Raw genomic sequence first — 16,991 nt, 5'->3', positions numbered from 1 at the left:
AAAAGTCCTGTCCTGGGAGGTGGGAGATGTGGGTTCTAGTCTCATCTCTGGCCTTGACCATGCAGTGTGACCTTTCACACCTCACATTCCTCATGAATTAAAACGATTTGTTTTTATCTGTCTCTCCCACAGATGGTCACTTCCCAAAGTGCAGGGACCTTTAACCCCTGATTTTGTTCTCAGTGGGAAATATGCACAATAATCATGGACAAATCTTTCTCTTCCACCCCTTTCCGTACCAAGTTTAACCCCCTACTTAGTATGGTGTACAAACTATCATCCACTAAATAAAAAAAAAAGGTGATCTGGGGGTGTCTGGGTGGCTCAGTTGGTTAAGCTCCTGACTTTGACTCAGGTCATGATCTCGTGATTTGTGGGTTCGAGCCCCGTGTCCGGCTCTCTGCTATCAGTACAAGCCTGCTTTGGATCCTCTGTGCCCCTCCCCCACTTGCACACTCTCTCTGTCCCTCTCAAAATGAATAAATAAACTTAAATAAATAAAATTTTTAAAAGACGGGTCATTTCTTTGTGTGCACGTTTCGGGGGAACAGAGCATCCAGAAGCTGCACAAGTGATACCACACAAGTGAGTCGTGGAGAATGACTCAAGATGAACCACATGGTACTTCAGGAAGCCTTCCAAGATCTTTTGAGCAGGAAAGGAGTAAAAAGGTTGTACCTGGAGCCCATCCTGTGGATGGAAAAGCTGAGAGAGTAGATCACAGGCACGAGAATTCCCTTAACAGCTGCACCCCTTTCCAAGAGGACCAGTCATTGAAGGATGGAATGAGAGCATCAAACTAAGTAGGCTGTGAGTCCTTAGCCTAAAGGCCAAGATTTAGATGCTCTAGTCCCTGATTCCTTGGGAGAAGTGCTTTCAGCTGTTTCCCCACAACATTCATTAAACCTACGGAGATTGGCAACAGCACCAATGCCAAGGGAAAAGCCCTGTCTTAGAAGTCTCACCTCAGCTGTGACATGAGGAGATTGGGCTGGTAAAGAGGTTAGCTCAGGTCCTATGACTCCCAGCCACTTCTGCTCTTCTGTGTCATCTACATAAACATTTCTCCAGTGACCAATCTGGCACTTGCCCTAGCCTCTATTTTTGCAATTAACGAGGCTGTCACCTCATAGTTGCACTCTCCATGAGAGGAAGGAAAAAGTGTGGGCAAATGCAGGTACATATGGCACATTTTCAATCAAGCAAATGGGATTTTTATTACCTAATGAGTTTAAAATCCATTTGCAAGCTAGACAAGGGAGGTCCTCTTCCCCATCCCATTCTTGCCTCCTTTCTTGCCCACTGGCCCATCCCCATCTCCTCCTGCCCCCATGGTGGTCTTTCCCTCATTCTGGCTGACCAGTGGAAGCTGCCTCAGGAAGCTCAGCTCTGCATCCTTACTGGAGCTGCCCTGGTTCTCCTTGCTGCACCTGCCAGATGCCTTCCACAACCTCCCAGGTAGTTAATGATCTCCCCTTGGGCAGAAGAGCCCTTTAATAATTTACCAGAGTAGATAAAGAAAAAAGCATAGTTCTCTACTTGGAGGCCAGTTCAGACAGTATGGATGGGGTTAAGATTGACTTCAAGTTCAATCTCAGCTTTCTTGTGTAGGAACCCTGCCTTATAACCATGTATATAGAATCTTATCAAAACCTTCATTCAGATATTTAAACACCCCAGCCTTACCGTATGATCGGCACTTTAGGGCTCCTTCAATTCTCAGGGGAATGTGTGTGTGTGTGTGTGTGTGTGTGTGTGTGTAGACACTGAAATACTCTGGGACAAAATGAGATTTAAACATTTAAGGAACTCTAGAGAAAGAAAAGTTATTTTGCATTTTCTGACTTCTTGGGTTCTTTATTAGAATTTGAAAATCATTTTTGCAGGGAATTATATATTTCACTGAGTCAAAAGTGCAGACTTTGAGAAACAGCATCGTACAGTGGTAAAAAACAAAACAAAACAAAACAAACAAACAAAAGAAACGGCAACAACAACAACAAAAGAAAACACATGCTTCGGAATTAGAAACCTACCTTGAAATCTTATCTTCAATTAAATGTGAAACCTTGAGGAAGTTATTGAGATTCTCTGAACCTCATTTTCCTTATCTCTAAAATGAAAATAATAATTCTGTCCTTGGGCTGTTTTTCGGGAATCATAAATTTGTAAAGAATAACCTGGCACACAACAGACAATAAATGATGTGTCCTCCTCTTCCCCCTCTTCCTCATTGCCTATATCCAGAAAAAGTCCGAATTTGTAAAGCCATTTAAAAGAAAAGAACTCCCTCTCAAAAGTGTAACAATGAAACTTAATAAGGATAAATATAATAGACTGTAAGACTACGGATTCACTGGTGGCCCCCAGTGAATCACCTCCTGGTACCCAAGGAGGTGCAGTTCTCTCCCACATTGACTCTGGGTTTGACCATGTGACTTGTTTTGGCCAGTGCGACATTAGTGAGTCTGAAGTACTAGTGGGCTTAATAGGTGCTTGCACATCAGGACCATCCTCTTGGAACATCTCCTCTTAGAAGCCAACTGTTTGTAAGCTCAGTCTAAACAACTGAACAATGGGGAAGCCACAAGATGAGAGCCCATCTTGGACGTTTCAGCCCCCACCCAAGCTCCTGGCTCAGTGAGTCACTGCATGAATAACCACCCAGCTGCCCCTAGCCAACAGACAAAATTGTGACAAATAATAAGTCCTTGTTGTTTTAAGCCATCAAATTTTGGAAGGGTTACGCAAATGCCAAAGCCTAAATTTACATTAAGGAAAGGCAGTAACACAAGTAGAAGTGGTGGGTTATCCTTACAGAAGGTCATCTGAGGAGACCTTAAGATGTCAGTTAAAAATTATTATATTAATAAGTATTGACATACTGCCTAGAAATTAAATGCAAGCTTAGCCTGCTTTCATTAAACCAATGAATCGGCTGATGGACCATACAGTTATTACAGCCTGGTTACCAGGCTCTGCGCTGGTGTGTGGGGATACTAAGCAAGTGAAGACCCAATTCTCCTATATCATGTTGTCTCTCGGATTCTGAAACTTGTCTGCACTTGTGCTGGGGGCTGGAAAGGCTAGGGAAGAAGTGCTCACTATTTAGTAGGGAAAGTGGATTCGTGAATAAAAGTGCGCTTAGAGTCCTGAAGGGAGCTGATAGGCTTCCTGGCCTTGGCACTCAGGAGCGATCTAGAGGGCTCTGTGAATCCACCAATATCCCCTTTTTAAAGGGATCTCGACAAACTCAAGTGTATCTGGAAGCAAGCAACTAGAGAATGAAGACCCGAAGACTAGACCATGTGAGGAATAATTGTACCCACTGTAAATGTTTAAGGGAAAAACAAAAACAAACAAACAGAGGAACAAATAGAAGAAAAGAAAAGAAAGGCTGGGAATGCAGGTAGGGAGGGAGCACATAATTGAGAGGACCACATTCATTCCGAGGACTGCCAGGAGGACAACCATTAACCGTTACTAAAAGTTATAGGGAGAAGGATTTCACATTAGTATTCAGAAGAACAGCTCACACTTCTGGAGCATGAACTACAGAAGGAGGCAGAGAGGATACCACCTCTGTGAGTGAGAAAAGCATGGGTCACTCCTTGCCAAGGATGTGGGGAAAGGGTTCTGGGGGTAGGTGGAGCCAGGAACCTCCAAGTCGCTCCCAAGTGTAGGGCCCCCCAGTTCACCTCTGGAGCTCTGTTATTTTTCGTCTGACTGAATAGTGTTAAGTAAAACAGATGGTACATGCCCACCATTAAGGAGGGGGAGAATTGTCCGCCAGCGATGACAGGAGACTGTGCCCAGAGATTAGGAATATGAGAATTCAAGCCTCAGAAACCCATAGCCGCTGCCTCTGATGTCTCTCACCACTTTGAAGGGATTATGAGAACTTGTGTTTTCCGGGGATTATTTATCACACCCTGGGGGGAGACTCAGAGGAGCAGGTCAGGCAAATATGAGCCTGCAGATTTCGCAAGCATGTGACAGTTGAGGATGTACAAGTGAAGAGAACTAAGCAAGTATAAGGAAGCCATCTGGCATTTCTGACTGGGTAGTACAGCCTCGTTCCAGAACCACCATTGAAGAACCTAACTGGCTCTCTCCTGCTTCTCCCACCGTTTAGCCTACAAAACTATAGAGGAGAAGATCTTTTCAAGAATGTGGGTCCGATTTCCCATCGGTGGGTCCTGTGGGTCCTGTGGCACCAACAGCACCAGGACTAGAGGTTCATAGGTCTGTGGGAAACAGGAGATGTGGGCAGTCAAGTTTAGGATTGCCTGGAGGCCTTGCGATTATGGATCCAGTCCAGGGATGTCTTTCACCTTAGTGTCACCGGCTTTGGATGGGAATAAAAGGAGATACTTGCAGAGTGCCCTCTGACCGACAGTTTCTTGGGTTCCCACGGTCTTGCACACCCGTGCCTTTGCACATGCTGTTCTCACTACTCAGCTTGCCCTTTCTCCCTTCCCCTTTTCTTTTTTGTTTTTTTTTTTTAATTTTTTTTTCCCTTCCCCTTTTCTACCAAGACCTGACTTCCAGATTCTACTCCACGTAAAACCTTCTCCAACTCTCTGAGGCTGAGGCAGCCTCACACCTGCATTGTTTTTCAGCACAGCTTACTGTAACTAGACCGTGAGGCCAGGGGCTGCGTCTTGTTCATCTCTTTGTTCCCCGAAAGAAGTAGCACAGAACCTGGAATGTCTCAGATGCTTAGTACACAGGGGTCGAAGGTATGAAGCCCATTCCTCTCCCTCTGCACACATGTGGCATGCTCACCTGTGCTGTGTTCTGTGCAGGGTTCATGCCTGTGTTATCATTGTGGCCCATGTCTCTAAAGTTGGAATGCCACTCTCTGGTCAGAAGTAACTTCATTCTAAAGTAAACAAAACAAAGGAAAATGTGATTTCCATTTGCTCCATCCACTGCAGCGAAGCCCTGGCCTCTGGGGGAGGGGATGGGTCTAACTGGGACCGCCCGAGCAGACCAGGAACCCTCAAGGGAAAGAGGCCCGTTGTAGCAAAAACGCTTCAAGCTACTGACCCAGCACAAAGACTCTACTGTGGGGAAACTCAATATAAGGGTGTGCCTTGCTCTACGGGAACGCGATACAGAAAAATACAAAGTCATAAAATAGATAAATCTGGGCTGGTTATTGACTTTACAAGAGAGAACTTGCCAGCAGGCTTCTCTAAATAGCCAGCTCCCATAGTCCACTTAAACTGTGATTTTATTTTCAGAAGTTTGATATTACACACCGGTTTTCAGGAGAAACATTAATAGGTCCCCAAGGAGCCTGGCGTCACAGCGTGTCTGGCCAGCAGCTCCTTGACCAGGGCTTAAGGTGATCGGATCTTGAGTAAGTCCTGTAAGTGCTAAAGGCTCCCCCTCCACGTCTGCTCGTTGAGTCTGACTGTTTCCAAAGTTGGGTGTAATAGGAAGAAGCAGACCCAATCTGGACCTTCTTACCTCTATTCAAGTGGGCTGACTGAATGCTGTAAGGGGGACGTAGAATTTGTCTCAGCTAGTCAATTCATTCATTCATTCATTCATTCATTCATTCATTATCATCATTCATTTATTATCAAGTTTATTGTGCACTTCCTATGTGCATGACACTGTGCTAGACACAGCAAAGTAGAGAAGGACTATAAGATGTGTTCCTGTTGGGGCACGTGGGTGGCTCAGTCAGTTAAGCGTCTGACTCTGGCTCAGGTCATGATCTTGCAGTTCTTGAGTTTGAGCCCCGCGTCGTGCTCTCTGCTGTCAGCACAGAGCCTACTTCAGATCCTCTCTCCCCTTCTCTCTTTGACCTGCCCCCACTCTCTCTCTCTCTCTCTCTCAAATAAATAAACATTTAAACAAATCTTGAAGAAAGATGTGTTCCTGCCCACTGAGAACTCACACACTACACTAGAACTAAGTCTAGTTAGACAAGCCCTTGGGTATCATCGATTCTAGAATGTACATATTTTTACGCTTTAACAGCTCTGTAATCAAGATACATTTGACTGCAAGCATGCAACTATGACATAGCTGGCCATAATTGGCTGGGTTTTTCTTAAAGGTATGTAAAATGATGTTGTGTCTTGCAGTCATCCATGTCTTAGATGATATAGGGTACGTGAAAGTGCTAAGTAATGGTTTAATACCACAGGACTCCAAGTGGAGTTTGATAGTTGAAGTATAAAATTGGGCCCCTGTGTGAGTATACCTCGTGGATTTCCCTTTGCAGAGAATGTATATCATAAGTTTAAAATAATGCCCCTTTTCCATGGTTCTCCAGGGAAGCTGGACTGGAGTGGCCTTGCCCTCCCTCCATTCTGGGAGTGAGGCGTGTGTAGCAGCCTAGCCCCGATTCCCTTGCATGCAGGTCGTGTGAAAACCAGAGGAGCAAAGTAGCAGAGACAGGTGTCAGTAGCAGCCCTTGAGGAATGAGGACACTCTTCTTGATCCCGTGATTCGTAGACGCAAGTCCTTAGTGAACTGTACCCTCCGGGACCCAGCACTACACCTGACCTATAACAAACAGGAATTATAAACCACAAGGCTGTGTGTGCGTGTGTGCAACAGACAGATATAAGTGTGTGTGCAGATATAGGTCAATGAATGAATTTCTGTTACTGAGGCCAAAAATGCAATACAAAAACACTTCAGTGTGACTGCTAATCTTGATTTTTTGGCCCAAATTCAGAACAGTTTCTTACAGTCTATCTAATGTTACAGGGGATTTCTTCCCTTTCTTTTTTTGGCGTCACCATTCCTCACCCAAAAAAAAAAAAAAAAAAAAGCAGTGGCTCCTGTTGCTGGCCCTGTACACTTGCCATGTTCCATTTATTTCAATAGCTGTGTTCCCACAACATGCCAAGAGACCTAGTTTCTTCTGAGATTGTAGAGAATGTACAGCTTCTAGGCAGATGACGGGGAAGATGACTGCATGGGTGGGGGGGGGGGGTTGGAGAGAGGGGCTGGTGGGTTCAAGAAGTCCCTTGGTGCATATGCAAATACCCAGCATGCTTTAGACCAAATGCATCGACATAATAAAAAAATCCAAATCCTCTAATTCATTGATGCAGCACAGAAAGACCATGAATTACTTATTCACACTTGCCTATACAGAATGTGAGGACTCCTGGCTGTTTAGTTAATGCCTTTTCTCGACATTCACTTTGTGAGTGCAATTATGACAGTTCTTTCGTGTCTGGAATAGATGAGGTTATGGAGCCAGCATGGAGCTGTCCCTGTGGCCTTTTGCTTGCATGTCACATTACCACAGCCTTTAAAATCCTGGACAAGAAGACTGCGCGCAGCTAGTGGTAAGGATGAGCATTATTCTAGGAGGAACCGGAAGCCATTAAGGGACTGGCCTCCTACCAGAATCTGACCTGTGGCACAAACACAAGAGCATCAGATGGCAGTAACCAAGTTTTCCAGGTCGCTTCTCTCTGGGCTTTTTGCCTTTGCCACCGGGTCCAAGTAGTCACTGGGGCTGCCTTGGGTGACCCACCGGTGGGTCAGGCCCAGGCTAGGTCCTGTCAGCCTGAGGTTATCTTGTCATATCAAGGCTATTGTGTGGGGGAAGCAGACCACTTTTGTCTCCTGGAGGTATGGTGCACTTCACCATTTCCAGCTCATATCTGGTGATGTCAGTGCTACCTCACCCTGTGCAGGCTGGCAGCTCTTATTACTGTGCGGGTGGGGGATTTCCAAAGGTAACACCCATGGAAGGGACAGGCGTGTCCCCATCACCAGGACAGGTCTCCTGTAGGTCCCTACTGAGGGCTGCTTTTCCTCTTCTCAGCCACAAGTGCAAAAGTGAAGATGCAAAATGGCTTTTAGTGCTCAGGTCTTGTCTGAGGCTGTACATTTGCTGACTCTGATAGTATTCGTAGGCTTTGAATACTTTGGTATTTTTCAACTTGGGACATAATTCCAAACAGACTCCTATTCATCCTTCAAAACTCTGTTCAGATACTGTGTCCTCTGTGAAGCTTTTTCTGACTACCCTCTGAACTCTCATATTCCTAAGTTTCTGGCACAGTTACAGTGCACTAGAATTACTTGTATATATTACTAACTCTGCTAGATGTGCTACCCTTGAGACCAGGGACCGTGTGTCATTATTTCCTTTTTGTTACCCATGTCTAGCTGACCCATAGCCAATCAAGTGCATGTTTTTGTTTTTGTTTTTAATTTTTTTTAACGTTTATTTATTTTTGAGACAGAGAGAGACAGAGCATGAACGGGGGAGGGTCAGAGAGAGAGGGAGACACAGAAATCGAAACAGGCTCCAGGCTCTGAGCTGTCAGCACAGAGCCCGACGCGGGGCTCAAACCTGCGGACCACGAGATCATGACCTGAGCCGAAGTCGGTGGCTTAACCGACTGAGCTACCCAGGCGCCCCAGTGAATGTTAATAACTGAGTTATATTCCTGCCAAATATTTGTTTGTTGGTTTATTCATTCACATCTAAAAGTACTTTCTTCTCCTTTGGAAATGGTTATTGCTACATTATTTATAAAACTTACAGACATCAAAAAGGGCCAAGTGTAAAATCATCAGTTTAGGATGCTTTTAGCTGTAAGTAACATTTGGCTTAACAGAACCAGCTTAAACAGTAGGAGGTTTATCATCACACCAAGCAAGAGGTCTGCATTTCAGGTGAGCCCAGCTCTGGGTGATTCAGCAGCTTAGTGATCTCTTTAGAGACTCAGGGGCTTTTCACCTTTCTGCTTTGTCATCTTCAGTGTGTCAGTGATGCCTCCTCCCTGGGCTGGAGACAAGTTATGCCCAGGAAAGACGAAAGGCATTTCCTCTCCCAGTCTCTTTTTATTATCAAAGGCCCTTTTCTCAGAACCTTTCCCTACCCCCACAGGATTTCTCCTTGAGGATCACCAATTAGGACCTATCACTGATAAGGGAATGAGACTCAAGTTGGCTGAAGCCAGTTCTGATGCAATCCCTCAGGTTAGAATGGCAACAGGGGATTTCCTTTCCTGGTCAAATGAGAGAGAGAAAACTTGAAAATGAATTATGGCACACCAGGGGCTCCTGAGTGGCTCAGTCGGTTAAGCATCTGACTCTTTTTTTTATTTTTTTACATTTATTTATTTTTGAGAGACAGCACCAGCAGGGGAGAGGCAGAGAGAGAGGGAGACACAGAATCCAAAGCAGGCTCCAGGCTCTGAGCTGTCAGCACAGAGCCAGACACGGGGCTTGAACCCACAAACCATGAGATCATGACCTGAGCCGAAGTCGGTTGCACAACCTACAGAGACAACCAGGCGCCCCCTAGCATCTGACTCTTGATTTCCACTCAGGTAATGATCTCACCGTTCTTGGGATCCAGCCCTGTGTCCGGCTCCTCACTGTCAGCGTGGAGCCTGCTTGGGATTCTCTCTCTCCCTTTCTCTGCCCCTCCCTGCTTATGCTCGCTCTCTCTCTCTTTCTCTCTCTCTCAAAATAAATAAACTTAAATTAAAAAATGAATAAATAGATCGTGGCATATCAATAATACAAGGAAAATCTATAAAGCAATTATGGCGATTTTGGGAGAACTGTATATATCAACATTAATTGACTTTCAAGGTATAGTAAATGTAAAGCTCTATATATAGTCTAATCTTTTTTGTTCATAATAATAATATTAATAAATGCAAGTCAGTCACACCCCCAAATCTGTGAATAATACACATTATGCACTTAAAAGTATGTGTGTATGCATGTGCGTGGGTGCACGTGCATGTGTGTGAAGGGGAATGTTTCCTAGGGACCTTCGTTTTTGACAGTCTGTATTTCTTACAATGTTCTTGCATAAGTATGCCTTCCTTTTGTTAAGAAAAAAAACCCAGACATTAAAGAGAACACTGTAAATAGCTAAGTATCATTCTGAATGCAAGAAGTCAATTAAAGACATAGGCTCCTTTCCAAGAACAAACTAATTTGGAATATAGGAAGGACCTCTCTCAAGTTTTGCTCATGAGCCCAGAATTGAAACTCTCTCCATGAATGAGCAACGTTTTTTTTGTTTTTTGTTTTTTGTTTTTTAGCTAGCAAATCTCCTTAACAGAAGATCCAAATTTTTACATGCTGAATCATTCTCTGTTTGCCGGAGAAGGGCGTCATCCTTGCAGCGGGATGCTGACGATCCTGACTCGCCTATAGAAAATCCATTGGCCCAAGTCTTCCCAGGAGCCACGTTGACACCAAAGAACCAGCCCCAACTTCCCTGTAACCCAAGTGCTTTCCTGTGTCCAAATGTCCCTGTCAGAGATAAGCCTGAAGAATAAATCCTCTGAGGTCCATCTTCCACTCTGCTACTGGCTAGCTAACTATAACTACTTAGACGTAAGTTCTCAGTCTCTCTGGAGTTTATTGAATGTCTCTGAAAAATGAGTTTTATGTGACAGCACTTGAAGGTAGGACTTTGAGTCATTAAAAAAAAAAAAAAATTCTAGAGCAAAATCCTGGCTATGGGTTGTGATTCCCCTTGGAAGGCTCTTTGGTCACTACAAAAATGGCTGGTTAAATTCAGCAGAGGTTCGGGATGCAGGGTATATCTCTGATCAACTCATCCGGTGTCGGTGGGAAAATGTGACATGATATTTTACGTGGAATGGTTATACTTCTACTCAAAAATACACAGACCGTTACTGTAGAAGGAAGCTGGGAAGTGACGGCATGTTTATAGCCCCATGGCCATCTGAAATGAATGACGTGGCCTCTATTTTTCCTGTGCTTATAACACGGTTCCCGTGCTAAACATTACTTTTCTAAGCACTTCCAAGGAGTATTCTGGGTTGTGCCAGTAAAGAAAGAACCTGTGTTTTTTAAAGATCGTCTCTTCCCCGCCCTTCACCTCCCCCAACCGCACACGGACACATACGTGTCTCTTCTCCTCAGTCTGTGCTGGTGAACAGCAGAGCACACGCTCCGAGGAAGCTGTAACACTGCTCTCACCATGCAGAAGCTGCCATGTAGAGAATGTAGTCCACTGCTGCAGATCTACGAATTTTTCAAAAGAAGCCAGAAGTTTGGACCTCTTAAAAAAAACTTCTCAGCTTTCAAATATTGGCAACAAAGCTCAGTTTTTATAAACCCTGTGCCAGTTGAACAAAACGTTGTCTATTGGCCCAATCCCGCCCAAGCCACCAGCTTGGGAATTCTGCCCTGGGGCGATTTAGAACAAACTTGCTTTCTCTTCTCCACGAAGATCTGGAGATGTTAGAACACAGTTCTCATACTCCTTCCAATTTATTCTTAGTTGGTACTCATTCATTGACCAAAACCCTTCAAGGAGCTTAAAATCTCATGGGAGCAGTTAAAGAACGAGTCACAATATAGTGGTGTCAGTGCTACAGTGAGGATTTGCACGAAGGGCCAGAAGAAGGAGTGCTCTTTGTCTCTCTCGGGGTGTGTGCAAGTGATGGATTGTGTCCTGCTGTATCCAGACAGATTTACAGAAAGCTTTTCTCTAGAGGTCTTATCAGGCTCTCTCTCCACTCCCCCACCCTGTAGCCATCTTGACTAAAGTAGATCCTGCCAGTTCCGGAAGGACCTTGCGGTCAGTGTACCAGGAGCGTTTCTGAGAAGCCCACAAATCTGATTGATGTCAAATAAATGCTGGAGCCCTTCCCCACTCATGCATAAGCACAACGACAGGCCTGGGAATGTCTTGGGTATAAGTAGCAAAGCTTTTACCTTTTCTGACTCTGCTCAAATTCATTTCATTTTATTTATTTATTTTTTAATCTTTATTTATTTTTGAGAGAGAGACAGAGTGCGAGTGGGGGAGGAACAGAGAGAGAGGGAGACACAGAATCTGAAGCAGGCTCCAGGCTCCGAACTGTCAGCACAGAGCCTGACGCGGGGCTCGAACTCACGAACTGTGAGATCATGACCTGAGCTGAAGTCGGCTGCTTAACCAACTGAGCCACCCAGGCGCCCCATTCATTCCATTTTAGAGAGTGGACATGAGCTTCTTGCCCCCAAAAGGTTCTACTACACAGGTACTATGATGGCTAATTTTCTGTGTCGTCTTGGCTAGGCTATGATGCCCATTTGTTTGGTCAAACACCAGTCTCAATGTTGCTGTAATGGTATTTTAAAGATGTGATTGACTTTGAATAAAGCAGATTACCCTTCATTATGTGGGTGGGCCTCATCTAATGAGTTGAAAGCCTTAAGACAAAACACTGAGATTTCCCAAAGAAGAAGGAATCTGGCCTCAAGACTGCACAATAGAAACCCTGCCTTGTTTCCAGCCTGCCTGGCCTGACCTATGGATTTAACTTTTACCTGAGTTTCCAGCCTGCTGGCTTCCCCTAAGGATTTTGGACTTGTCAGCCCCCATAATCGCATGAGCCAATTTCTTAAAATAAATCTCTCTTTCTCTTGATGTGTCTGTGTGTGCGTGCACACACATATACATGTATCCTATTGGTTCTGTTTCTCTGGAGAACATTAATATGGATAACCTCTTCATGATACGTCTGAACCCAAAGTAAGAATATAAGCTGTTTCAAACACTAATGATCTGTAGGACTCTGAACCCAGGTAGTGTGGGTGTCTTTGACTTCTCTTAATGGCTGAGATGAGAAAGGTATCACTGGTTATTTCAGAAATTTCCAGCTCAAGCACCAAGGCCTTTGAATAGTTTCTGACCTATGTATCTTTGAAAAAACTACTGAGATGACCACTCCTCCAAGAAACCTCTCTCATCCCAGCTTCAGAGAGTTGGTAGCTTTCCCCTTAACCATCCTCTGTGCCCTATTCTACTTCTTATAATGTATTTTGTGCTATATGGTATAGACTACTAGTTCTCCCCTCTGTAGTAATAGGATCTATGATTTTTAGCTGGAGACGTGGCAACCCAGAATAGGAACTACACTTCCTAGCCTTCCTTGCAGCTAGGTGAGGTGAATTGGGGAACGGAGGCCACACATGGTGAACAAGATAGCAGAAGCTTTGGTCCCCGAAAACTTAGGGCATCACATCAGCCCTGTACAGCCTACCTGGATTTTTCACATGACAGAGGAATAAACCTTTGTGTTATTTAAGCCATTTTTTATTTAGCTTTTTATTTGCAGCTGAACCTAACCTTAACTCATCTTTGCTTACATGTATGTCCCCAAAGTGAAGAAACCAGGCTTCTTCATCAACTAGTCCATAGCACTGTACGTGGAATATAGTGGTGCCAGGCAAGTGTCTATTGACTGGATGTATGAATAGAAGGACGGATGAATGAGGAACAACCTAGGGGATAGCCCAAGGGGAGGTAGGAAGAAGACATTGTGCTAAGGGAGGGGTGCCTTCTACATAATGCAGTTTTAAGACAGCATTAATCTAAATTAATGAACATCTCCACAGTATCAAGTGATGCTTTTGTAGTGGTGAAAAAGCCAAAAATCTCTCATCTCATAGAGGCTATTCTGGAAGGGGGAGACATAGTAAATAAATAATATCTGGTAGGCCTAAGGGCCGTGGTGAAAATAAAACTGCTTGATGTAATGAACTACTTTAGACTGGGTGGCAAGGGAAGGTCACTGAGAAGGTAACATTTATGCTGAGACCTGCATGACAAAAAGAAGTGTAGATTAAGGGACATTGAGGCAAGAGGGGCATTTGAGACAGAGGAACAGCTAGTGCAGAGGCCCTGAAGAGGCACTGATGTGGCTTAGTTCAAAGAGGAAAAGGCAAGTGGGATTGTGGCAAGGGCGAGTGGGAAGAAATAGGGAGGGTCTAGGGCCTGTGTACTTAGTAAGGAGGGAGTTGAGTGTTATTCCAAGAGTAATGGGCAGCCATAGAGCTTTTAAGCCAAGGGTTGACGTGTTCTGATTCACATTTTTGAAGAATCACTCTGGTTCCCATAAGGAAAATGAATCTTTGCAGGAAACCAATGATGTTTGGGTTATGTATGCTATCCAACAAACAACACCCAAAACTTAGGGCCTTAAAATAACCGGTTAGTCTGCTCACTATTTTATGGGTCAGGAAATCTGGGAAGGACTCAAACGGCTATTTTATCTCTGATTCACAAGACATCAGCAACTGGAGCTGGACGATCTATTTCCAAGGTGGTTTCTTCGTGCACATGAAGATTCTCCCTGACCTTTCTCTTTCTCCTCATGTCTTCTTATCCTCTAGGGCCTGTCAGTGTGGTATGGGCTTCTCACAGCCTGCTGGTCTCAGGGTCATTGTGCTTCTTACATGGAATCTCATTTCTAAGAGAAATGAAGAGCTTCTAGTCATCGCCACAGTTGGAACTAGCACCACAGTACATTGCTTCCTGGATATTCATTGGTTAAAGCAAAGAGCCCAACCAGATCCAAGAGGGTAGAATAAACCCCATCCATGCAGTAAGGTCACATTGCAGAAGCGACAAAGATTAATTATGTGGGGTGGAAGATATTACTGCAGCCACCTTTAGGGAATACAGTATGTCACAAGTGAAGCCACTTAAGTAATTCAGGGAAGAGATGATGATGCCTTAGCTTTGGATGTTTGCACTGGGCATGTGAAAGGGGTGGATTCCGAATATGTGAGCAGAATATCTGAGCGTCGTAAAGCACTAACAAATGCGTCTGGGTACTTGCTTAATTGAATTGCACTTTATAAGATTAGGTGGATAAGCGTTGCCCACCACCAATAAAGCTAAGTTACAAATAAATTCGTTCTATCCATAGGACACATACATCATTGTCATGCTTCACAATGCGCCTTGTTTTGAAGAATGAGTTATTTAGGGCAGGGATTTAATGAGGCCCAGATATCGGGCTATGCAGGAAGATGAAAGCATGGACCTATAGGCTGAGATCCAGGGATTGCCACATCCTATAACCATGAGTACTTCAGAGACGAAGAAGGGTCAAATAACATTACGGTTTTCAAAGGCTTCCTGGAGATGAGTGCATTGTGCATTTGCCTACAGAAAGACCCAAGTAGCTTTCACTTCATACATTCAGTTGCTTGAGGAGATGAAGTTTTTAAGGTACGGAAGTCAGTGCACCAAAGAGAGCATATGAAAAAGAATATTTATGGTGGAAAAAAAAACAGCTGGAAGCTATGGTTCCATTTTAAAACAGGAGAGTCCATCCAGACACTTTCCCAGAATCACCTAGTTAATTAATGGCAGAGCTGGTGCTAAAAGACTCCCAGTTCTAGTCTGGGATTCTTTCCCCTGCATCACCTGCCACCCTGCTCAGAACACAGCTTTGTTGTGTCCTGTGGCCCTACTGGACGCTTGCTGTGGCTCCACTGACTTACAAATAGGATCCAGAGGGCAGGAGAAAAGACAGTGTACGAAGCAAATCTAGTCTCTCTACTGGAAAAATAACTCTAAAATATACTTTGCTAATTTTGACTCTGTGGCATCTCTTTGTGGAGTGGATAACACATGTGTTTAAGTGAAAATTATCACAGTGAGACCACTTACGGTGCTAAATGTCCCATAGACTATTTCTTAAAATTCACTGAATTCCTGAGATTCTGAGGTCACCCTATGACTCTCAGTTCTTACATCTCTATTAAAAAAGAAAAAAAAAAAAAAAACAGCTCAAGACCACCAGGGTCTTTTGGATTGGAAAGTAAGAAGAACACAAATCTTTACTGTATGTGGAGGGGCACATGTATATTATGATGCATGTTTATATATGTAACTTCTATTTCATATGTGCAAATGCCTGGTGTTGGATTTTGTTTTCTCAGTACTTGAAGTAGGCAGAGCTCCACACTGCACGTAGATAAAGGTTCCATGTTCTAATTTGCATAATTTTATTCTCACCTACTTTGAATTTCTTTACTTTTTTTACAGCCAAATAAAATGGACATAATTTGTACCTATTTGTCTTCACTAATTGAGCACTAATTACCACTTTATGCATCACTCTTATTGTATTTACTACAATAAGGTTAAGGACCCAGAGATCCAGTATTTTCCCATGTCTGGTTTTGTTTCACATTTGAGCTTATTTGTATACCTATTACATCCTTACGCTCTTAAAGGATCTATAAAATATTGCTCCTTGATCTCTATGTAAGAAGCAATTTGCTGGGCTTTAGTGTTGGAGGAAAAGACCTCAGGATTGGTGCCTGGGAATGTGAAAATCTTTCCCGTGAATTTGGATGTCTGCTCAACAAGATTGCACCACAAAAACCTCACACTTTTATTGTTTCGCGTGTTACATTGCACTAAGTTTAACTGCATCGGAGAAGGCACAGGTGGTGTTTAAGTTCCCAAATACCTCAAAATTTCAATGCCGCGGGCAAGAAACAGACAACTGGGTAGGCACAAGTTGTAATATTTCAGGCAAGACATTGCCAAAATCAGAAGAGCCTTTGCCCATACATTTTACCGTCACATTTCTATGAACCTTTATGCATTTCAGTAAGGCTTTTAAATAGATTCTTAGGCGGTGCTTTCCTGTAGGTCTTCATTAAGGCATTGATATTAAACTGTTTTGAAAAATCACTTTTTACAGGATCCCAAGAGCTGTCCCCTTCTCTTTTAAAGCACTTTCTCGATACCTAAAAATTCAAGTACTTTCTTAACCAAGTGCAGACTGAAATATTTCACTATGGATTTGAACAGAAGCCAAGAGCGTCGATGAAAGGAAAACTTCTCTATAAAAGGTTTATTGTCAGTGCTTTCTAAAGAGGTAGATTCTTCTAAAACAGGCTACCAGCATTTTCACAAACATTGACGCAGCCTTCTCAACCTCTCCTAGACCTAAGATTGAGGTCCTTTTCTTTTAGGAATGCTCTGCATCTAGCCTTTGACCTTCTGGATAGCCAACTCTATCTAACTGCTCCCTCCTCCAGCAGCATAACGTATATTATAAAAAGGAAAGGGGGGATGGGGTAGCTCGGTCCTCACGCTATTGGAAAAGTACTTGAAATTCCTTGCATTCCTTTGCATTTAACAGCATGTTTACCTAATCATTGGCTTATTAGGATTAACACAAGTCATTGCTTCAAGCTCATTC

The 16,991-nt window shown here is 43.7% G+C and overlaps 1 protein-coding gene across 1 annotated transcript in view; it reads left to right on the top strand.

The window, feature by feature from the left end:
• Nucleotides 1–11,697, top strand: part of ZNHIT6 (zinc finger HIT-type containing 6) — a 105,760-nt gene extending 94,063 nt beyond the window's left edge. Inside the window, exon 10 of the mRNA XM_027058705.2 lies at nt 10,059–11,697. Coding sequence (XP_026914506.1) covers nt 10,059–10,075 — 17 coding nt within the window. The 3' untranslated portion in view covers nt 10,076–11,697. The remainder of the gene's footprint in view (nt 1–10,058) is intronic.
• Nucleotides 11,698–16,991: the final 5,294 nt, after the last annotated feature.

Source organism: Acinonyx jubatus, chromosome C1, assembly GCF_027475565.1.
Source record: "Acinonyx jubatus isolate Ajub_Pintada_27869175 chromosome C1, VMU_Ajub_asm_v1.0, whole genome shotgun sequence".
Classification (NCBI taxonomy): domain Eukaryota; kingdom Metazoa; phylum Chordata; class Mammalia; order Carnivora; family Felidae; genus Acinonyx; species Acinonyx jubatus.
Note: the sequence above shows the minus strand (reverse complement) of the source record. Positions and strands in the feature narration are given on the sequence as shown.